The sequence below is a fragment of the Parasteatoda tepidariorum genome, chromosome 8 (genome assembly GCF_982258835.1).
Source record: "Parasteatoda tepidariorum strain Cologne lab strain chromosome 8, Ptep-v5.0, whole genome shotgun sequence".
Taxonomy (NCBI): Eukaryota; Metazoa; Arthropoda; class Arachnida; order Araneae; family Theridiidae; genus Parasteatoda; species Parasteatoda tepidariorum.
The window spans coordinates 77,545,335-77,571,162 of NC_141762.1; the positions used below are offsets into that span (position 1 = coordinate 77,545,335).

The 25,828-nt window shown below is 27.9% G+C and overlaps 1 protein-coding gene across 4 annotated transcripts; it reads right to left on the reverse strand.

Annotated features, from left to right (window-relative positions):
• Positions 1–1,140: 1,140 nt before the first annotated feature.
• Positions 1,141–23,968, reverse strand: Syx5 (syntaxin 5). 4 transcript variants are annotated; one of them, XM_071181208.2, is made up of 9 exons: positions 23,801–23,968; positions 14,522–14,738; positions 12,564–12,649; positions 11,000–11,055; positions 9,038–9,150; positions 8,873–8,947; positions 5,988–6,044; positions 4,841–5,038; positions 1,141–1,693 (listed from the first exon to the last, which is right to left on the reverse strand). In XM_071181208.2, exons 2-9 carry the CDS (start codon positions 14,702–14,704, stop codon positions 1,412–1,414), a joined length of 1,050 nt encoding a protein of 349 aa, XP_071037309.1. In that variant the 5' UTR covers positions 14,705–14,738; positions 23,801–23,968; the 3' UTR covers positions 1,141–1,411. The 4 variants fall into 4 exon arrangements, with proteins under 4 accessions (XP_071037309.1, XP_015927610.1, XP_015927615.1 ...); XM_016072124.4 differs by lacking the exon at positions 23,801–23,968 and adding an exon at positions 23,407–23,641; XM_016072129.4 differs by lacking the exon at positions 23,801–23,968 and adding an exon at positions 23,258–23,419.
• Between the last annotated feature and the right edge of the window lie 1,860 nt (positions 23,969–25,828).

Consider the following 25,828-nt stretch of genomic DNA (forward strand, 5'->3'; position numbering starts at 1 on the left):
TTCATAAATTTTTGGTATAAAAAGTTTTTCTTTCTAGACTAGACCATTTATTAAAATGAAAAATAAAATAAAAATTCGAAAAATATGAATAAAAATTCTCCTAGTTTAAATTTCTTCGTACTTTTAATTGAAAAATGATATAGATTACGTAGATTTAATTTGAAGAAAAAAAATTCATCCACTATATCTTAATTCCTGTGGATTCATTCATATACCTTTGGCTGCAATACTTGTTTATTAGTCTTTATTATTCTCTGCTATAACTGTGTTTTTTTATTTATTCAGAATTTAAGTTCTTAAAATTAAATTTTTTTCTTCCTTTATTATATAAGAAAGTAATCGCAAAATTACCTTATTACATAAAGTTTTACAATAAACATATTTAGTTACAGTTTTAAAATTTTACTCCAAATAAGTTGAACATTTACTTTTAAAACATATTTTATCTAAAACTGTGTCCAGCTAACATATGCAATTAAAATAATAAATAAAAATGCAAATTAACTATTTGAAGTCATATAGTAATATTAGGAATAAACTTTTCGCATTATAAATAATTTTTAGAGAAAATTATTTGAATTTTTAATATCAACCAAAAATTAAATAAGTATGTATCTAAAAACCAACAAGGACATAGTATCAAAATTTTTAAATGGAACAAAATAAATATACTTAGTACAATAGCTCTCACATTTTACAATTTACTAAAAACATATGACATTTACTTGAATAATTGCAAGTTTTTTTTTTATATCTTCCTTTTATTTTTTAAAGCTATAAAAATCTTCAGGACTCTTATGAAATTCAGAATACATAAAATTATATGGTATGCTAATAAAAGCTAACATTTTAATTTTAAATCCTTGAGAAGGATAGATACAGCTATTCTTCAAAAAAATATTTTATTAAATACTAATCATATTTACCAATTAGGGTGGCAGTACTAAAATTCATTCTTTATAAATCATGTATGTTGAATTTAAAATTATAGTCTTTGCTAATTATCTTAATGTAAATTGCACTATTTCATTCGCATGTTGAAATGAAATTCAAAAGTATGTACAATTTCATAAAAATGGAGAAAAATGCCAATTTTGTACATAAAAAACTTACATAAACAAAATTAAAAGTCTCACTAAGTCAAATAGATTTAAAACTTTAATTTTTCTTTCACTTACAGATTCAAATGCAGTAAATTCAAATCACAAATTTAAATAACCATAAATAACAGTTGAATTTTGATATAAAATTTGTTCATATATACATATTTTACATATAGGAATGTTTTAATATACATAATATTCACATAATGCCTAAAGAGTTTAAAAAATAAACTACTTATATATGACAAATGTAAAATAATTTACACTTTCATGCGAGCTTTCAATTTTTAAAAATAGCTATCAAAACTTCAAGCAAGAAATACTACAAATATTATAAAAAATATTATTAAGACAGCAAATATTTTCAACATAAGCCATCGATTTGAAGTGACAGATTCAAAGTATTTAAGGATTTCTGAATGGGCTGCCTCAACGTTGAGGTAAGACTGTTCAACATTGGAATCAATCCTCATCACTTGCTCTTCTTGTTCTTTGACCATGTGAGCCAGCTGTTGAAATATGCTCCCCAACTCTACAATTGTAGCTTCAATATTCTGCATGGTATCGGCACGACTTTGAATGTAGGAATCCTAAAACAAACAAGATATGTCACAGGTATGCTTACAGTTCTTGAGTTCCAATGGAAAAAAAATCAAGTTTATAAAATTTAATGAAAGAAACAATATAAAAGAAAATAATACAACTTAAAAAAATGACAGCATAATTATTGGTTGAGTATAAAATATAGTTACAAAAATCAAATATAGTTTAGAAATGATAAACTTGGGATTACAGTTAAATTGACTTCAAAAATAATCTTGAACAATCTACTTTCAAATTAAAAGCTTATAAAAACGGGCTAGATAAGTCATAGAAATTGCCAAACAAAAGCACATATAAATTGGCCATCCTAATTTCGAAAACAGAGGAGCACAGTACATTGTTATCTTAGACCAAAAAAAAAAAAAACTAGCTTAATTTAAGGCTAATATATTTTAAAAGATGACTTAAATAGCAATATTAAATTATACTTAAAACACTTTTTTTAAAAAAATTTCAAATGGACTCAGATTTAGAAATCTTAGTCAAAAATTGCTAGTCCTTTGGATTAATTTGCTTTCAAGCTTACAGAATTCTTAAAGTTTCACAAAGTATGTTCCTGTTCAAATAAACTCATAGAGTCATAATCACTCTAGTGAGTGTTGTAAGATGTCTTTTGTCCTAATAATGAAGTCTCGTGATAAGTGGGCATTCAGAAGGAGAAATTCTCCACTTTCTATTTCCCTTACTTATTTCAATAGAAGAAAAATCAATTGCTGAACTTTAATGAAAAATATGATATTGTGGTGCATTTTGGTGCAAAGAAAACTTTGCTTAAGGAGGACCTTATACATTTCAAGTTATTTATCGATTTCATGAATTGCGATTGCATTTTACTTTATAAATGAACTTTTAGCACATTCTACTTTTCTTCAAAATATATTAATTCTGGTTATTGCATTTTATTCATTCTAAACATGCAAGAAAATAATCTAATTGTGAAGTAATGATTATATAACATAATTATTATTTAAATATATATTTTTTAAATTTTAGTCCTAAAATCTACCAGGAAAAATTTTAGAGACCTTTTTTTCTGATGCATTTATTTACATTGTATTTATTTATTTTTTACTCTTTCTAATGCATTAGAAAGAATAAATTCTTCAATATTATTCAATGGTTTCAGGACCTTCCTTTTAATTAGTTTAGATGATGAAATACGTTTGCTCAAAAAGAAGAGAGTCTATAAAAGATTACAAAACTATTCAATAATAAGGGCAAATTTTTTTAACCTTTGATGAAATTATTAAATTTTTATTAACTGAAATCATCAAATCTTTTTTTTTAATTGCAATAATTACAAGGGGGGGGGGATGAAAATACTAGAAGTAGTATTAATACCCATTAACTTTCTCATCACAGGTGTAAAGTTAAACAAAATCTGAAAGTTTAAATGAGGGAAGTGAATTGTATTAGGTAACGCAATGTGCAACTTTTATTTTATTTTTAACTTTCTTGATACGTCTAAAACAATTTCTTGTAAATATTTTTGAACATTTCAAATACCTGTAAAGACATCTATGATTTTACATAATGTGCTTGACCAATTGTAAAATCTATAGTGGTTAAGTTTAAATGCATTTTTTATGTACTTCAATATTGATACATCAATAAAAAAATAATTGTACAGTGTCGTTATAAAATAACTTCAGATGTTACTAAAAACTACCGAATCGAATTGTAATGAATTTTATCAAGATACATTTTTATTGTGTTTAAAAATTACAATTTTCTTAATTTTGTAAAAATGTGAATAATTTTGCACAAATAACATAATTATCACAAAATTGGAGTTTTAAAATAATTTTATAATTTTGCAAGGTCTTGTCTAAAAGTGATCCAATATTTTACTGTTCTACAAATCTTAACATCTATGAAGCTCTAGACTGAAGCCCTTGCTTTCAAAAGAACAAAAAATAAATATACACAATAAAAGTCTAGGGGGACACTGATGTTGGGGCAAGGAGATTGGGAGAAATATTACAGTTCAACCTACTACATATTACAGCTCTATGGATAAACTAGAAAGGTTTTTCTTTCACACTTATTTTAATAAAACTTCTATATACAGTGAATTCGCGATAACTCGAATCTGATGGGACTGACGAAAAACTTCGACATATCGGAAGTTCGACTTACCGTTAGTTTCGGTTTTGGACTTTCAAAATATTGTCGGATTATTAAGTTAATGCTTATTATTTTCAAATCTGCCAATTGCTTACAATATTTAAGATCATTTTTCTGACAAGCCATTTTCGATAAGACTGTTTGAAGCACTTTATGATACCCTGGTCCATCGGCTGCAACTTTGCTGTTGTGTTTGGCGGGAGAAACTGCAAGTTTACTGCTTTCACATTAAGTAGATCACAATGTGCTGTGCATTTATCCATAAAGAGTATCACTTTTTTTTTTAGCGAAGAATTTCTGATCCAATTTTCTTACATAGTCTTCAAATAAAACTGATGTCATCCAAAACTTTTTGTTAGACTTGTAATCAAAAGGATATGTTTTTACATTCTTGAAACATCAGGGATTTCGGTAGTTTCCGATAACAAGTAAGGGCAATTTCTCTGTCCAAGACGCATTTCCTCCAACTAGGACAGTCAAACTTTCCTTGCTCATTTTACCCCCTGAGCAGTTTTCATCCATAAGCATCATAGTCTTATTTGGAAGACATTTAAAAATTAAACCCATTTCATCAATATTGAAAACATCATTTTAACTGTATCCTTGAAGTAAATTTGGTGACGTTTCATTTAACCACTGTTCACATACTTCAACAGGGACAGCTTTAGCTTCTCCATGAAGAGTGCGAAAGACATTGTGTGTGTGTTGCAAAGGAAGGGGCAAGATATCAGCTCCTAGGTTTTTTTTTCTTGCTTTAAAAGATCTCCAAAAAATCGAGTTAAAGGGAGTAAAATTCGAGTAATAGAGAATAATTAACATGAAATTGAAGATAAAAGGCTCGGGACCTCATAAAAAAATGGAGTTATAGTAATATTCGAGTTATCGTACTTCGAGTTATAGCGAATTGACTGTATAGCATTTAGAAAGTAAAAAACACTACTGTAAAATTGGCAAAGCCTGTAGAACCAGCTTTTCAGCTCTAACAATGCAAAGAAAAACAAATTCACCTGTTCATCAATGAGTTGCATCTGCTGTTGAAAGTGATCTTGAGCACTACCCATGTTAATTGACACATCACCTCTACTTGCATGGTCATCGGACAAAAGAACACTTCCACTGTGACCAGATATTGCAGAGGCTGGGAGGGTAGCTGACACACCACCTTCAGTAAACTGATCTCGACGGTTCTTTTGATGTTTCAGATTCTACATTTAAACAATAGTCATTGAATGCATTTTATTAAATGCGAAATCTTTAACATTACTACAATTTTTATCTCACCCTTAATAATTAGTAGAGGGGCAATTCATTTTAAAAACTATCAAGGATAATTATAGATATGTTCCAAAAATAGAAATTTCAAAATTTATTATACTCAGTAAATAATCAGTTGGATAATATTTTGTTTTAATATAAATCTATAATTAAGAAAAATATGGGAATTTTTTTAAATTTCATCTTCAGGAAAAATTAGCATCTTTTATTATTTGTGTTACAATTATTATATGTTACCACCATTTATTGGTGAAAAGAAATGCAGGTTCTTGAGTGCTTCAAGATAATTTACTTTGATGAAATTTTAAAATATACTAAAAAGTAGAATAAGTTTTTTTTTTCTTTTTTAATTAAATTAAAAAGATAGCTAAGATAATTTTTTTAACATAATTTTAAATTTATACTTGAACCATGAGATACCAAAACATATTTAATAGGCTAAAATGCAAAAAAAATTAACATTTTAAAATATTAGAAAAGTTTATATAATTAATTACAACAAACAATCTAATTTTAAAATTTGGTACTATTTTATTTTTAAAAAACAATTTTCAGTATATGAGCAGGTCTAAATTATCATAGGCACTATTTGCAGTTGAAATATTCAAATGGAAAAGAAAAACATGGGAAAATTAAATTCAAACATTAAGCATTCAGAAAAATTGTTTTATATTTATTTTCTGAAAACAAAATTAGATGAATAATTATTTTGTTCTTGCATCATTAAAAAATTTAAAACTTAGCAATGCCAAAATAAATTTAAATGCTTTGTAAATAAAATTACCTCTCTTTTTTAACCTTTTCGTTAAAAATAACATTAAAAAAAAAAACATTATATTGATGTAAACATTAAGTATGATACAAGAAAATGAAACTAACCTCTGTTCGCACTTCAAGAACTTCCTTGAAATCATTCGACATAGAGGCAAGTTTAGACTGGAAAAAGGAATTTTTATATCTTTAATATAACAAAAACAATAAATCAGCTGAAAATGACATTTTTATTGAAATATAAAATGAACAACCATTTGATTGAATTATATACATACAGTGAAATTAGCTTACAAATAGAATGAATGCAATCACTCATTAGGCCAAGTTAAACAAAATTATACAAAAAAATGTCCTATAAATATAATACTAGTGATCTAACATTACAAAAAATGTAAATATATATAGATATATATAAAAATGGGAAAAAATTATTAAGAAAATGCAAATATAAACAGATATAAATATATACTGAGCCCCTTTTCCATTAACCATTTTTAATATTATCAGTATCAAATGACTTTCCTTTAGTGCTCACATAGCTGTTATTAATAGTTTTTATTTTGTAATTATATTACTATTTTAACATACACACTTAAGATACGCGGAGTGTCAAGCAAATTTATCATAGAACCAATTTATAAAAGCTTTTTTAATTATCATTAAAAGCTTTTTTAAGTTTCTTTATTTTTTAATAGTGTTGAAACTATAGAATAACCTAAAATATTTCTTCTGTAAGTATAAACAGTCCTTAATTATTTATCATATCATGAAATTTTGATTTTTTCTTTCATAGCTGACGAAAATTTAGCATTCATCACTGTACTTATCTATTCCTTCCCATTTATCACCAAGAATAGATGGTTTTTAAGAAACTGAAATTCCTTAGAATATTTTGCATTAATAATTAGACAATAAAACTTTTTTTTTCTCAGCCATAACTTTCATCATAAGTGAATGAAAAATAATTATTGAACATAAACAATCAAAATTAAATTTTAAAAGTAAGGTTCTCCATCCACATAATCAAAACAAAAACAATTAAAACATGAAGTTGAGTTGAACATATGAGGCTAACTCCTGTGCAGGAAATGCTTAAGCCCTGTCTACATAAACAATAGCCGGATGACATTTATCAGCTCAAGGTTGTTTTCACTGCTAGTTTTTATGCATTCATTCTTAGTCTTTAAAAAGAAAATCTACACATACATGTCCATTTTATTTTATTTTATAACCGTCTTTGAACAGCCGACCCAATTCCATGGGTTTACGACTACTTACGTTCAACTCCGTAGCCTTGTAATTTTGAACCAATCCAGAAGACAAGAAAACTCCTGGATCAGTACCCCCAGAGGTATTGATTTGTTGTGGGAACATGGAGGACTTTGAGACTCGACAGATTTAACGTGCATCAGTCACCATTTACTACACGGGGAGTCTTCGGCCGGCGAGGATCGAACACACAACCTCTTGGATATAGGCCCAGCGCCCTACCGACCAGGCTATCCCGGCCCATACATATCCATTGCTGATATCAGATACTAGACCTAATTGGTTAAGATTCATAGCAAGACAGATAATGACAGACCACACATTCTTACTCCTTACATCTGCATGCAATTTTTTAACTTAGTTTGGGTTTTAAGATTCTTTTCAAGGGAATGAAATTCTTAAAAATAACAGTAAACAAACCTTAATTCCAAACAAGCGGTCAAATACCTTTTTGCTGAAAGCATCGATAAATCTCTTTTCAAGAGTTTAATAAAACAATGCTCGTTAAATCTGAATTATGCAGGCAACAACAAAGTTATATATAGGGTTTTTATGAAACCATTTATCACTTTTTTAAAAAACTAATATTTTATAAAGGAAAAATAAAATTTTCTGAGAAAACAATGAAATAAATTAAAAATGCATTAGTTAATTTTACAATTCTAACTTTAACACAGTTTCTGTTAGGAAATGAGAAAGCAAAAGCTAACATTAGAAAACAAAAACAGTCAAACTTTTTTTGTTCCTAAAACTATTTTAGCGAAAATGAATAAGTCTTGAGCAATAAAATTGCTAGCAAACATTGGAGTCCACTGTAACCTTCAATGACAAATGAAATCATACATTACAAGATTTTAGTAAGCTGTATGAACTGCTAATTAAAAATAAACTTCATCGAAACTTACTCAAAATAAGGAATTTGCTATTTTCCATAAATTAGGCCTATGTTCTTCTTTAATTTCATTACAAAATAATATACAATTTTCTTGTATTATTTATTTTTATTTCAGTAATTTAGTTTTATTTAATTTTCAATGATTACGATTCATCAAAAAGATTTGGCTTGAATTAGGGACATGTACTAAAACTTTTACACAAAAAATGTATAGACTGACAAAATAACAATTGTAGCAAAAATTATATATTTTTTTTAATCATTTACTTAAAAAAAAATTGTTTTCAAATCTATAGTTAGATTAATAGTTTTATAGAAATAGTACAATAATGTTTTGAAATAACTCAAATAAAACATAATTTTGCTTTTTTTATTATTACAAGTACACCAGATAAAACTGATGAACTCAACCAGATAAAGCAGTATAAAATTTGGTAACTAAAAATAAATTTAGTTCAGATATCTAGAAATGTGGCAATATTCTAATATTGAAATTAATTCAAGCATCAAACCACATTTTTGACTTGTTATTATAATTACTACTAATATAACTCAAAATAATATTTTTTATAATGTTCCACTTCTTTTCCCAATGATTTTCATTTTAGCAATTAATATATTATAACTGTTTTTGATTCAATCCAAGTAAGTATAAGAAAGGTAGTTTGATTCAATCCAAGTAAGTACTTATTTTAGATGTTTTAAACCATACAAAAAAGGTAGCATATATTATTTTTAATTACCACATAAAATTATTATTTCATTAATATTTTGATTAACATTGAAAAAATTATAAGGTAAAAACATGATATTAAAAAAAATGTACCTGCAACGCAATAACAACAGAGTTACTATGAGATTGCATATGTTTCCCATTATTATAATTTCGACCTTTTGATACCTGAAAAATTTGAAATTAAAAACCATATTAAAATAACAATTTATACCAGAATAAATTAAAAAAATATGTATAATAAAAAAAATAACTAACCTCTTGCAACTGAGCTATTTGCTTATTTAAATTGTTTATATCTTGTTTTATGATGTAAGTTAATTCTTGAATTTCAAGGGGTCTATCATCGAAAAGGGTCTTTTTCTTTGCCACTGTTGAAAATAAATGAAATAAGCATCAAAATGTTTTTAACAAACAAATAAAACATACAAAAATTTATAATCATTATTTTGTAAAAGCCATGGCATTCCATTACTAAAACTAGCTCTAATTTTGGTTAAAGTACTTAAAAAACAATTCATAAATGCCCAACTATCAGTTGCGATGATATCTTGCTCCGAGTTTACTAAAATCTATAGAAATTAATTTTCATTCTATCTTTTAGCACGACCCTTCATTTATTTATAGCTTTTTTAATTTATGAAACAGTAAAAATCACAAGATTTGCTTGTTCGCTTTCTAAAATCTAATGCCTTGCAACACACTATTGGTACATAAATTACAATACTTGTTTTATGACTACAACTGTTTAAACAACTACAATATTTGTTTAATATTTTTTTTTTTATCACACAGTAATAGAAATTGTTTAACATATGTATATCAATAAATAAAAATAATTGTAAATCTGAAAAGTTTCTGTTGAATCTTGATTTACCAATTGAATTATGTAAATGTTCATTTTAAAAACAAGATTATTCTAATTTTGAATTCATCTTAATGAATTGAGAAACTTTATCATAAATTATCACTTAACTTACTACAGTTGAAATACTTCCTAGTGTTTTGTATCGATCTGACAGTTCTAAATATAGCATCAGAATAGTTAACCAACAAGAGCAAAAAGAAAGAGAATTAAAATTTTTATTTTATTTTTTTTAAATGGAAGAACAGTAAAAAGACTGTGTACAGCAAAAAGTTTGTTTTTTTTATAAATTTTTTGTCAAATATTACTGATCATTACACAGAAACGAATGAGTTGCATATTAAGTTCAAATCTAAATAAACTCAAAACTATCACAATAAATAAATTAATTTTTTTATAGCCTAGAAATCATGCCAACAGAGAGTAGTGCTAAAACAATGCTTATCTAGATGTCAACCAACTAATTATAATGTAACAAATGTAATGTTACAGACTATGCATAGCAATTAAGTACTTAAAAAATACAACGAAATTGAAATTAATTTGCTCTTATTTATACAAAATAATGAAATGCCTTACATTTCAAATATTGGTACATTGTAGAAAAATGATAAGGTAAAAATATAAAAATTTTAGGGCGAAAAAATCCTTACATACGGCAAAAAATTTCATGTGCAAGACTCTAGATATTTGCAAAATCTAGAACACATGTGGCCAGAGTAATGTATTATAGACGTTAAATATAACAATGCACATTGGCTTGAAAGCAATGAATTGATATAGACTGTTTGGTAACAACTTATTTCATGCCTTTATTAGAGTGGTCAGGAAGGCAACTGTTAAAATTATATAAGAGAACATACAATATATACATAAACAAAGATCAATTAATTCATTTAAACAGAACAACTTACAGTTTAACACAGATTCAATAAATTAGAAAAATAGCTTTAATTTTGCTTCGCTATAAAATGAAATATCCAATTAAAGAACTTGGCATAAATTTTAAAAAATCAATTTTACGTTGCATAAAAAACATTAGAATTTTTTTTTTCCATTGAAAATTTTCTTATTTGAAGAAGTGACAAAGTAAATTGTTATTCTGTTTTACAGCCTAGTCTACCATAACAGGCTCTTAAAGGTTTACAATTAAAATGGAAAATAATTATTTAAAACATTTATCCATAAAGCTCTTAAATCATGTAAGAGAATAAAAGAACTTAAGAACAAACAAAACAAAAAAAAGTAAATAATATTAACAATGAGAATGCTTAAAATTTTCAAAATGAAAATGAAAAAAAAACATTATTTTTTTTTAAACATGACGTAAAAATATAGTAGAAAATGAAACTCACACAATGTTAGCTTTTCAAGCTTTGTAAATGTACTACTAATATCTTTTCCTATCTGCCTGAAAATGAAAGACAAAACATCAAAAATATAACAAAAGCAAAACTAAGTCAGAGTTTTCAAAAGAAAAATAACAGATAATACTTTTAGTAAATACATTCCTTAACATATCCATTTTTTTATTTTAAAATTATTTAAAACACAAGTTTATACAGAAATAATGATGGAAAAAAAAACTTGTTAGAGTTATAATAATATGCCTAGTTGTTTTCTTAATTAGACAAATATTAAAATTATTAAGATTGTTTATAATAAATTAAAATAGAATTCTGATATAAAACATGTTAAAATATAAACTTATTAAATTTGACACTGTCTTTTTTCATGTTACAAAACTAAATTGTTTAATTAATATAAAATAAATTTAGATATAAGGTCATATTTAAAATTTTAATACATCTAATAAAAAACACTGCAAACATTTTCCGTAAATTAGGAACATGCATTTATGTTATTATTTTCAGGATAAATATTTGGGCCTAAAGATATATACAGGTGAGAATAATTTGTTATTCATAGTGAGGGAAATGAATGTTAATTTTTTTCTTCTTAATTTTATTTTACTAACAGAAAAACAGCAACAACAAAAAAGGTTTTCAATTTTTAAAACAAAAATAGTTAAAAAAATTATGAAATTGACTTGAGATAGTATAATTTTATAAATATTAGCAGTGCAAAACTCAGGGTCAGTATAAAGTAATCCAATTACAATTCTTCAAATTTTGCTTTTCCACTTGACTTTCAGAAGATAAATTTGAATGTTTTAGATCGTACCAAATATGTGTAAAAACTTTCTCTAGCAATGTAAAGTAAAAAATAATTTTTGATTATTCTTTAATAAATCTATTCAAAATCAAACAAAAAAAATGTTTAAAAATACGCTGCCAAATATTTAATAAAGGGGCCAAATATAGAATAGTGGCTGAATATTCGTTACACCATTAAAAGTGGTAATTAATACTTGTTAATGCATGACTCAACTACTACTTATAATAATATACAATTACTGTGATTTCATTTGTAACAATTACACTGCCCAATGTGTAATTTAGCTGAAATGATTGAACCTCATCTAGATTTTTTAGTTAATATTTTATGTGAACATCAAGAATCTAACAAGACTTGTATTTAATTATTATTTTTAAATTTGAAATTTTTAAAGGATTGTGCGAAACAAATTCAGAATACAGAAACAAAAACTTGTATTTACATAATATGAAACAGTTTCACTTCATCCTTAAAGTTCAACACAGTTTAAACTTGAAGTAAAAAAGAAATACATTTTATTTTTCTACATCAACCAAAACACATATGAAACAAAAAAAATCTAAAAAGAAACCAAGAAAAATGATACAGAATAGCAATTTAGAAGGAATATCAATTAACGGTTGAAAGAAAAATACTATTAAAAAGCTAAAGAGAAAAAAAACTATGAAACCAAATTATATATTATATAAAAAGTTTATATTTAAAAACAGAAACTATACAAATAAAATAGTTGCAACTTACTTGGCGACTTGCATGAAATGATTCCACTCTGAGCTACCTTTGAAAGACCTTCCTCTTTTAGATGAAGGTTGAAATCCATTTTCTCTCTGCAATAGTAAACACATCATGCAAAATCAAATTTATAAATAAAAAAAGATGGAGTAATTTGAATGATTAAAGATAGTGCATAGCTGCTAACTTGTTAAAAACAAAAATAGGAACACAAAACATGATATTCATTTTGAACTAACACAATGTATTAACATGCAAATACAACAATACATCAAATGCATAAATTTATATCTCTTTCAAAATTTCAGATATGCAATAAAAAAGAATGATAATCACTAGAGCCCGGATTTTAATGACCTAAAAAATTGCACCAAATGCCCTTAAAAAGTGCAAAAAATGCCTTATGACATGACTCAAATAAAGTAAAAATATTGAACTAAAACAATGTTTTACTCTTTAAAATTGTTATGAGTCATTTCAAAAAATATAAAGCAATGCAATACTTGTTCTATGTTCATTAAAGTTTGAAAAATATGTTTTATATCCTAAAATAACAACAAAAAAAAGGAAAATGTATTGACTCCACAACATTTTCATTTTGTATAGAAATTTTAATGAATATAACAACTTCCATCTCATAATGTTACTAAATATCAGAATTACATTGGATTATTAAATGATTTTTGATATTTTGAAATGTAAACGAGCGTTTTTATACCTGGAGAAACTTCTTTCAACGTCTACTGATGTTATTGGTGCATACTTGAAAAAGACGGTCTCACTTACTGACAATTCTTCTTCAATTTGAAAAGACGTTGCTTCACCTGTTAATATCATAGAAATTTTCTTCATTGCTTGGAAGCCAGTGTTCTTCTCCAAAACTTTGTTCAATTTAGCTGCTACACTTTGTGCTATCTTTCCCCTTGCTTTTTGCAACACTTGACTCACTATGTCAATATAATTTATTGCATCGCAAAGTTCCAATTCTTGTTTCTCCAAGCTTGTAATTGTCAAGGACACAATAGCAAAGTTAGACTTGGTAAATAAGTTCCCTTTGATTTTATCAGAGGCCAACACGTTTTGCGCTATCTTAATTGATGCAGCATCTTCTGAATCAAGACAAATTATAAGACAAATCTTGCATTTCATGTAATAAAATGCCCCAAAAAATAATAATAAAAATTAGAAAAAATTAACAAAAAACTTAAAAAATGCGTTAAAATGCAAAATATGCCCCAGAATTTAAATAAAATGCCCTATAAATCTAAAAAAATGCTCTAAAGGACAAAAAATGACCAAAAATGCAAATGTCATCAAAATCCGGGCCTTAATAATCACATTTGTTTAGTAGACAAAAAATTAATTAAGGAACAATTATAAAAACTCTAGTATTCAATTTAAAAACTCTAGCTTTATCCATTTGGACAATGGTACACAAGTAGCAGATTTAGTTTTTTTTCCCCTTTAAAAAAAATAAACAAAAAAATAAAAATATCAGTGGTAAATTATTGTTGATAACAAGGCTCAGTTATACTAGATTAATTAGCAATGTATCCCAATTCAAGGAACATCTGAAATCAGCTTTGATCTTTTTGACCAAACTATTCACAATCCAAATTATTGTGGGGAAATTTCAATATCTCCAACATTACATGCAATGAAAGCCTCTTGTATTTTATCTCCCCAATTTGATTTATTACTGGAAAAAAAAAGAGTTAAAGAACAGTAAAGTGTTGCATCAATTCAATTATCATAAAATTGACATTTTTTGGTATTACACTGGAAGTTATATTCTCACAGTTTAAAAATCTTTTCATATTGTTCTATTTTTTTCATAACTGTTAGTTTGCTTAAATAAAATAGATGACTTTTACACACTTTAAGAAGTAATACTATGTGGCAACATTTATATGTAATGTTACAAAATAATAAAAAAGGGAGAAAAAAAAAATTGAATTAATACAAACCATGCGGCCTTCTTTATTTTTAATGATGGAGCAGAACTCTCCAGTCCTGTCCCTGCAAGTCATTTCTATCTTGAGTAAGCTTTGGTGAGTATTTATTGGAGAGACTTCACAAATATTCTGAGAAAAATCTAATTGAAAATCTTTTTCTCTGTCAGAATTAGTTCTCCTTCGCAAGGTGCTCATTTGAAACTAAAAGTTGCATAGGCACAACAAGGAACTGAAAGTTTTTAAAAAAAGAAGTTAATGAAACATCAGAAAATAGGGTCAGTGGGTATAAAATCAAGCATTTTCTAAAAAACCTTAATTTACTGAACATTTTGAGGCATTTTATATAAATTGGATTCATATAGAATAAATATGAAGATATATAAATGAGAAGGTAAAAATTAATATCTATAGCAAGGTTGGCAAGTTTTGTGAGGTGGTTAAAACCACTGGTAGAAACCGGTTAAAACTGGTTTCTGCCACATTTGTGGCAGAAATTCCGAAAATGACATAAAAGTAAGTACTGAGATTGACATACAATGGATAATTCATAGAAAATACAATTAAATGTTAAACAAAGTACAATTTATTTACAAAATTATCACCATTCAAAATCAAATATTACATTGTCTGCACTCTGCATTAATCTATAACAAAAGACAAGTTTTGATGCAGTTTCTAAACCTAAACAATTTCTCAATTTGATATGCACGAACAAGAAATTTGAGAAGATTCTCTCAAGTCCAGCAGAACTAGCAGGCATTGCCATCAAGGAACAAGCAAGATTTGTGAAATTTTCATCCATTGCATATTTTTTAAAACTGGACCGCCATGTAGCAGCTGGTGTAGTTGTCAAAACTTGACTGGAAAAATAAGCTTCAGGAAATGAGGCCGATTTGTTTAATTTGTTTTGTGGGGCTGATTTGTTATAAAAAATTGATATACTGCACTCCTTATATTTAATATAAACAAAATATATATTTACAAACAATGAATTAAAAAGTTTGTTAGTTATATGGAGTTACATTTTTCAGTTTACTTAAACAAAATGGCATTGAGCAATTAGAGTAGGGAACCGATTATCAGGAACGATCGAGACCATCGCTATTCCGGATAACTGATTTTTCCGGTTTTCTGAATCGCTACAAAAAGCTGTTTTTTTATTGTTAAACCCAAGTAAAAAAATAAAAAATTTGAAAATAATCTTAAAAAGAAAACAAATTGATGAAGTAATACACTAATGATTATTTCCAAAATGATGGTAAGGTAAAAATCAATCAAATCTTTCAAAAAAGAAAGAAAAATCCTAAAATCTTATGAGGGAAAAAAAATTTAAAAAATGGCGGGAAAATTTATGGAATTTCGTTTCAGCTTTTTTTTTTCCGGTTTTCTGATTTCCGGATAACGGGTTCTGTACTGTACTAGAACTAATGTAGGCATTTTTTTTAGTTTCTGCCACTAGCATGGCAAAGTCCAGTTTCTGCCGGCAAAAAGCCAACCCTGATCTATAGTGACAATTTAAAGTGTATGTAAACTATAGTGGCAACTATTTAAAGCTGGCATTTTTTATTCAATTAAGGAAATTGCTTTGCTTTCCAAGAAAAAACTGCCACATGAAGGCAGAAACTAGCATGAAAACTCGTCTATAATTTTAAATATGCTCACTAAGTTTTACCATTATGCTATTTTTATAATTGTATACTATGTTTGTTATATTATTTCCTCCCTATCATTAGCCTCCTTTAAAAACAAAATTTAAAAAAATGTTTTTAGTGTCAAAATTTCTATGCAAGGCTATAATAAAACAGGTAAATTATTTTTTTGTTACTTCTTTATAAAATATAGAATAGATAATTTCTAAGGCAAACACACAAGTAAAAAAAATATCTGTATCATACGACACTTAGCTAAGTCAAACAATATACCCATTTTACCCCACCTCAGAAAACAATCCATAATAAATATAATTTTTAAATTTATTCTTTAAATTTCTATATAGATCTGTTCTTTAGATATCCCTCTAACAGAATGAACTAAAATTATTAGTCTTAGCCAGTTTTTAATGATATTAGAAAAAAGTTTATCAACAGCTTAAACTGAGTACTGCATAAATTGATTATAAAAAGATAGTTTGTAAGCATTAAATTTTTTATCTGTTTGTAAAATTGAGATAAAAATTATTGCTCCAATCCCAGTAAATGACCTTAAAAATATTTCACAAATTATCTCAATTTAAAAGGATAAAATTGATGTTTTTTAACATATAGGGTGACCTGGGGTAATTCACGATCACTCTGATTCTGGGGTAAATAATGATCACCTAAGTTTTATTTAAAAAAAAAATTTTTTTTTTCAATTTAGGACATGGAGAAGAATCCTTGTACACTTTACTTAAGTATAACTACATTTATTTAATAACAGTTTTTTGTTTAATCTAAGAAAATAAATATCTTTTAAATTGCTTTCCTTATTTTTCACTTCAAAGATGGGTTTCAAAATGTGCACATTTCTGCAAAGATCCCCCTCCCTCTCTTAATAATAAATATTTTGAGTTACTTTCTTTTTCTTTTATATAAAAATAGTGTAAGCTTTTGATTAGTTACTTCACATGTACTGTAAACATTATAATTAATTATAGGAAACTATATCAATTGTTGCCCCCTACAGATGGGGTAATTATTGATCACTGGGGTAATTCTTGATCATGGTCATTTTTTCTTATAAATAGTATAAAAAATAGTTAATAAATATAATTGTGTAACGTATCAAGCTATATTAAGAAACAATTCTTTGTTTTATTTTTAAAAAAAACATTTATTTCACACCACAAGTACATTAAATTACCTGCAATGGGTTAATAATAATCCTTCAATAAAATATAGTAAATCCCATAAACTTAAAAGACTAAGAGCTACTCTCCAAAATATCAACAACTCTCTGTTGTTTTAAAAATTGTTATTCTAATTTTATCGTCTGCTTTTTTAAAATTTATCTTTTTATGTGTTTATTTTATTTTATTCATGCTTTTTTGCCAACCGATTATTTTTCATTATTTTTAGACTTTATTATTGCCTTTACTTAAATGACAGTTCAAATTTATTAAGTGGAACAACTATAAAATATATTTCAACTGTAACCACAAAATTTGTTTTTAACTGTACGCAAGACAAATGTGTTCTAATTTGTCTTAACTTACTTCTATCTTAATTTTATTAATTACATTTTTAGAATATTTTTTTAGTTTATAAATTAGCTAAATAAATATGGTGAGAAATTATAAGACTAAAAAGGATACTAAGCTTCTAGAAAGCAAAATTAATGATTGTTTTTTAATGATTGAAAATGAAAATTTCAGTGTGAGAGCTGCTGCCAGAGCTGTTGATATACCTTACTCCACTTTACACTGTCGCTTAATGAAATTAAAAAATCCAGCAAAAGTAACCCATGTAGGAACTCTTTCTTATATTCCTGCAGAACATGAGAATGAGTTGGCTGCTTGCCTAAAATGTATGGCACGATGGGGATTTCCTGTAACTCGAAAAGAAATTAAAGTAATTGTTTATGATTTTGTAATAAAAAATAAGGAGGGTACAACAGCATTAGCTGTGCATTTGCAAAAATATTGTCACTTCAAAGATGATATGCCTGGAGAGGACTGGATAAGTTCATTTATGCATAAGCATAATTTGTCAGCAAAAAAACCAAGTATTTTGGAAAGATCAAGATTTGTGGCCTCTTCAAACCCGTTTATAATTTATGAATTTTATGATTTGCTTGAAAAAGAGCTTTCTTCTCTGAATATAAAGAACAAGCCTTCACATATTTATAACTTGGATGAGACAGCTATGTTTTTAGACCCATCTAAGACAAAGGCTGTCGGAGAAAAAGGATCAAAATTGGCAAGAGCAACCGCAACCTCCGGAAGGGAAGCAGTGACAGTAATGGCATGCGTCAATGCTGTTGGAGAAAGACACCCTCCTCTCATAATCTTCAGCGGAAAAAAACTGCAAAGTACATGGAAAACTTCAAAAGTTGACAAAAATTTGACTTTGGCTGTTAGTGAAACTGGGTGGATGACTGCAGACATTTTTGACAGTTGGTTCATTATTTTTTGTGAGCAAGTGAAAACTCGTCCTCTGCTAATTATTTATGATGGCCACAAGACGCACATGTCCATGAATGTCATAGCTAAAGCCCGAAGTGAGAAAATTTCAATTTTAAAACTACCAGCACATACCACTGACATTTTACAACCCCTTGACAAATGCTGCTTTCGACCCTTAAAAATGAAATGGGATAAAAGACTTACAGAAGTACAACGCTTATCAGGAGCAACACGAATCAGTAAAAGTTGTTTTATTGAACTCGTTGATGAAATCTGGCCTGTCACGCTTACATCAGCAAATATCAAATCTGGTTTCCGTTCCACTGGAATATTTCCAATTGATAGAACAAAATATCCAACAGACAGATTTTGTAGTCAGATGCTCAGCTCTTACACCCTCCAAAATTCCCCTGCAAAGAGATTACTACCACTGGCAGTTGATGCTCAGCCAAACCAGTGCAGATTTTCATTGAATAATGCCATTGCCTTGCCTTCGGAAGGTATTTCAGGGTCTTCAGGAAATTCTACACCAATTGTATCATCTGCTTCACAATCCTTCGAAGAACTATTATGCAATCTTTTAAGAAGAACACCGAAAAATGCTCGTTCTGAGACAAGGAGAAAGATAGAAACCAATGCAGCAGTGATTACAAGTAATGAATTTTTAGAATTGGTGGAGAAAAGAGAACAAGAAGTGAAAAGAAAAGGAGATATTCATAAATATAAGAAATCTGGAAAAAAGCAAAAAGTTGATAAGCAGGATCTAGAGAAAGAGGACATGATAGAATCAAATGCTGGCCAAATAAATAGAAATACTCCATTAGATGAAGCTAGATTATTGCTAACAAATATTCACAAGAATATTTTACTACACAGTTATTATGCTGTGTACTATGATAATGATCCTGTATATATTGGCAAAGCAATAAATAGAGAGGATGACATAATCGAAATGAAATTTTTGGAAAGAGGCGCAGGTAACTTCAGGTGGCCCAAACGCGACAAAATTGAAAAAGTTGATGTGAAATATATTTTTTATGGTCCCATATCCTTAACTGGAACAGATCCATTTACAGTTGATAATACAGCAGTAAGCAGTGCATATAAATGCTACAAAAAATTTTGCAAAGATTTTTGGAAAATTTAAAGTGTTAATCTTTATTCTTGTTTCTAAATAAATAGTTTTATTAGCTACTTAAACTGTCTTTTTGGTTTATTTATTTGATCTTGATGTCTTATTTGTTAATTACCACTGTATAATTATTTTTAAACTGCCCCTTTACTGTAAAAACTGGTGATCAGTAATTACCCCAGAAGTGATCAGGAATTACCCCAGAAATGATCAAGACCAGGGGTAATTCCTGATCACTAAAAATTTTAAATATTTTAAATTCTAATTAGATTTTCAAACAAAAGAAGGTAGCATAGGACTGATCTCATATAGCCTCAAACTTCCAGTAAATATTAAAATTCTATTTTGAATAGTTTTTCCACAAGATAGATGTTTGCATTTTTTGATCAAGAATTACCCCAGGTCACCCTACCTACTTTACCCCACCTGATCCTATCTTAAAACAAACATTAATTATTTTTAGAAATTATTAACCCCTTAACTGCCGCGGGCGTATATATACGTCTCGGCCAGACGATGCGTTAACTGCCGCAGGCGTATATATACGCTTTTCCGAAGTACGATGCTTTGCATTGCTCTGCTATAAATAGAACTACACCCCCTACTTCAGAATGCAGTAAAATGGCCTTGAAAGTATTTGCTTTGCGAATGTATTACTAATTTCGGAGGAGGGGGAATGGGAAAAGGATGTTATGGAAAAGTGATATCGTATTAATCGCTTGTATTTATTTGAGTAAGGTCGGGTTTATTCTTTTTTCGCTTTTGTTTCCCGAATGTATTTGGCGCTTTTTATTCTTTCCATCAACGTCTTCAAAGAAAAATTCATCGCGAAAATGTGCTGTTTGTTCAAGAAAAAAAATTTGTCGTGAATCCCACTATCAGTGCGATGAATGTGTCCAACCATGTTTCAGGATTTATCATACAACAGCTAAGTTTTAACATGTTTTATATTGAATTTTTATTATTTAATTTAAATTTTGTATTTTCTTTCCTTCCTTTTTCTTGTCTTGTAAAATTAAACTGTTTTTAAATTGCAAAGCCTGCATCCTTTCCCCCACCAAAACACCGTGTAAGAAAGTGCACTTGAGCGAAAAACGGTGGCACTGGGGAGTGAATCACGTTAATTTTGCTCGGCAGTTAAGGGGTTAAAATTATAATTAAGACTAGTTGTTTCTCATCTAACATTTACTTTACTATTGAAATGTTTATAAGTAGTGAAAAAATTAATTTTTATTTGTATTTATTAAAATATTAATATACTATCTTTGCTAGCAATGGAAAAAATATCTTCTGAAACTGTGGAAAACCTGTTGTAGAATTCTTAGCAAAACTGCATAAATTACAATACCAGTAGTACAATGCGTCGAAAGAAAACCATAATAATCAACCCATAATAATTTTCAATCGAATGATCGGATCTTCACATTCTAGGAATCAATATTAATGGTTCAAGGGATTGACCTCAAATATGTTAATTAATAAGAGCAGACTATATTTTAAGTTATGAAATCAGACAAAAAACATACTTTCTCACAATAAATATACCTTTTTTTTTTTTTAACGGATTTGGATTTTTGACTTCCAAAATGTAGGGGACAGCTGCAATCTGGGAAATATGGTTCAAATAGTTTGGTCAGAAGAGTGCTCCAAAATATGGACCCTGTAACCTTAATTTTATTTTACAGATATTTCACTATATCTCGAGAACTTTTTAAGCGAATTGAAAAATTTTTGCTCATAATTATAAAACTCGTCTACCTAAAGATAATTCTAAAAAAAAAATTAAATTTAATAAATATTTATTTTTATTATTTTATTTAGAAGTCGAAAAATTTTGAATTACAAGTAGGCAATCTTTTAGAAATATAATTTTAAAGTATCCAATTACACAGCAAAATACAAAATTTATGCAAAATCGATTGAATAGTTCCTGGGAAATTGAATTTTAGAAAGTCATAGATTAAAGATCTGATCATTAGATCAAAAGTTATTCAGGGTGGTCTGTTTTCACATTATACATATTAAATAAACATCACTTGCATTAGTGTCAATAATAATACGAAGATTTTTATGGTTCCCCAAAACAAATAAGTATCTTTTTCCATCTTCATAACTTTTTTTTAATACTTCAATTAATACCTATTGCCAACATTAACTAAGCATCATTGTCGTCAATGATAGTATAATGATATCTTACAGTTCTTCCAGACATATAAATAGGATCTTTACTCCATTGTTTTTGCTCTCTAGTACATAACCTATTGCTTTTATTTCAATATGCATTTATAACCTAAAATAAGCATCATTGGTGTCAATAACATGATTTTTTTATACTTCTCTTAAAGGAATTAGTAATACAGAAATATTTCTTTCTATTACTGTTGATTTTGAATAAATAATTTTTAGTAACACATTTTAAAAGATATATAATAAAAATAGAAAAATCGTGTGATTTCAGACAACTTTAAAAGTATGAACCTGGTGACATAGACCACACTTGCTACCACGTAATATTGTTCATTGAATTTATTTGACATAGCTAATATAAAATTAAATATTAAAATATGTGCAATAAACTATTTTTGTTGACTAAATAGAGATATAAGCAATCAATTATCACTGATGTTATCGTTAAACTATGTGAAAAATTGTCTCATTGACAGAAGAATTTAAAACAAAGGCTAAGGAACTTAACCAATCAGAAAATTCCATTTCGTTTTTTTTTTTTGGTTTCCCCGCTCAAAGGGTTCATTGTAGAATGTTCTAATGTCAACGTTGGCCTTCCTTGTGCATAGAACTATCTGTATATGCCAAATTTCATCAATTTCGGTAGGATGGTTTAGATGTCTTTAAAGGGCACGCAGACCGACCTTTATTTTTATAAATATAGATTAATATCATACAATACTTGTTAAATATCAAAAAATTCATTTATAATGCATGAAAACCATTATCGAGAATTAATATAAACAAAATCATTTAAGTTATATTTTAATTTAAAGCCACACAATGTTGCAGGAAGTTTTAATACTATTGCACACGTATTGATTGCCTATATTATAAAAAAATCAAGATATTAGGAAAACAAAATCACTTTGCCAACATAATTACAGTACCATCACTAACTTTTCTCCAACTGTCAGCTAATCTTTCTGTTTGAATAGGTTTATAACCTCACATTTAGTTGAATCTGTTAGGTTAAAACAGTATTCATAAGATATTGACCTGAGTATATTTCCTCCTCTTAAATCTTTTTTAATTCCGAACGTGGCATTCGATGTAAAAAGACACATAAGCCTTTACGTCATAGGCAAACACTCGCTTTTTTTTAAACTATAATAAAACAAAAATCTCTTTGACGGAATTGCATAGAATGTAATTCCCAGGAACAAAAGGCAAATTAGAATATATAATAATAATATGCATTAATAATATATAACAAAATATATATCAATTTGAAGTACACACAACAAAAAAGAAATAACTGTAATTTAAATAAGGATATTAGCAATACAATATTAAAGATCAACTGCAGGTAAGTTTATGATGCAACGGACATGTAAGATGCAAATTCATGCACTTCAAAATTAAAGTGCAAGAAACAACTACATTTATAAAAATATAAAGATTAAAAATTAAAATTAGAACAAAACATTCTTATACCTTAAATATAATCACTTTTTCAGTAAGCAAACAAAAAGTAATGTAAGCAAACGTCATTATTCTATCTTTGGATACAGTTAAGGAAGAAAACAAAATGTCTACTTTTTAAAATTTTAAATTTTCCAAAAGAAATCACAACATAGCGTTTAGACAGTGCATGAATGCGATTATATAAATACAAATGACACAATAACTTTCTTGTCAGAGTAAATAATCATTTTTTTTAAATTAGTTAGATCAGAAAAGAACTTAGGTCTATTTTTACTAATGTAGTGAGTAAGTGATTTAGCACTTGAGCATGTAAAGTGTATGCGCGCATTTACGTAAACATAATAGCTTCGTATAATAGTCGGTTTTCTTTCTCATTTTGTAGAAGTTGTTGTAGTTTATTTACCTCGCTCTAGAGCTGCACCGAAGACATGTCATCGCAATTTTGATCCTCTGCAGAGGGGTTGGCACCTCCGCTTCTACAGCCCGACGACCTGCGTGCGAAGTCGAGCACTTAACGGTGGAACAGTTTAACGAGGACCAATTCCGCACACCCTCATTCCCCTCGTAGACTGATCCAAGTGGTCACCCGCCCGTACACTGACAGCAGCCTGTGATGCTTAATTTCGGTGTTCTTCAGGGAACCGTGAAAAAAAAACGGTTAAATATTGTTAAAACATTGCTAATCACATAATTATTGACTAAAATATAATTTCAATTTACTATCCAATAATTATTTACAATAAATTTAACAAAATGTTGAAATGGAAGAAATATGTTACTCAGCACATAACAATTGAGTCTTTAAATTCAGAAGTTGCAAATTTATAGCGCTAAAATAATGTGTAAATGTCATTTTTATTTCAACAATTTTAACTTACACGCTTTTTCATCTTTCCATAAATTTCAAAATTACGACATATTTATCTCTAGAATTTTCAACAGAAGTTATATAACTTCTTTTTTGCATAACCTGATTATCGAAAACGCAATGAAAGTAAATTTGACACTTATGACTCGAATTTTTTATTATCGTTATTATAATTAAATTACTAAAGCCATGTATTTTTTAGATGATGGCTATAGCCACTCCAAAGCTTATTATCCGTCAAAAATAGTTTTCTTTGATAAGAAATTATTTTTTACTGTGCACATTTTTTACTTCTGAATGTAGTTTTCTTTTTTAAATTAAAAAAAAAAAAGATCTATTGTTGAAAGATATAATGGAATGCGAAATTTTTCCTGAGACGTTTTACATTTCTCCTCTCTCTTTTAAAATTTTTTAGAAGGAATTTCAGGAGGAAATTCACAACTTAATCTTAGTCTGACGAAAAACTTAATTTTATTATTTTAATCTGAAATGAAAATTCTCATAATACCATACTGTTGTACAGTTTTTATTCCATAATTATGCTGTTTATGAGTGTGATTAATAATTTATGGGAAGATTGAAGGGACAGACATTGCATTTCCTAACTTCATTTTACCCTTGTGCGGAATCCTCTTATATTTTTTTTAAAAACAAAAACAAGAAAAGTATGGTTTTGCTTAGGACATTATATATACAAGCATGTAAATGATTTACGTAAATTTTTGCGGAAACTTCGAACCCTGTGTTGCAATTCATCCCAGAACCTTTCTCTAAACTATCCTATCTAAACTATATATCCTTATAAACTATATAAATGTTATATACTATAGTACATAACATTTGTTTTTAATTTAATTTTTCCTAAATTGCCTGATATTTTAGATTAAGAAAAAATATTTTTATTTTCGTTCTAAGAAAAGATTTAGGAAATATTTTCATAATTAATTTTCCTAAAGGTTTCAGATAGATAGGAAATAGTTTTCATAAATATTTATTATCCCAATCCTTTAAGATGTTAAAAAAACATGAAAATATTAGAAAGAATTTTTAAAAAATTGAAATTCAATTACTAATAAAAATAGTACTGATGACAAACGAATAATGAAAGTGCCGCTGGATAAGCTTTCATTGGCTACATAATTTTGGCACTTGCAATAAAATTGTGTGTTGAAACAGTAATGTCATATAATTCTTAGAAATAAATATGACATGCACTGATACTGGAGCCGCGGCGACTCAGGGAATAGAGTGCTCACCTCCCAATGATGTCACAAGGGTTCGAATTCCAGTGGCGGCTGGTCTTTCCACATCCGGCTCGCACCGACCCCAGTGATCACGTAAAGACCCTCTTTGCCGTCAAGCAAACCATGGGTAGTTTTCTTCTCCATACAACGCAAAGGCTGGTTAGTTCCACTAGAAAGTCTTCCACGAAGAAGATATTTTTTAAAGATAAAAATATTTTTTTTAAAAATGAATCAGCTTCAATTGCGAATACATTGCATCGTATAAGGCATTGCTCTCCTTTGTTTTCTAATTATAATTAATAGTTGCGTCTGAGGGGGT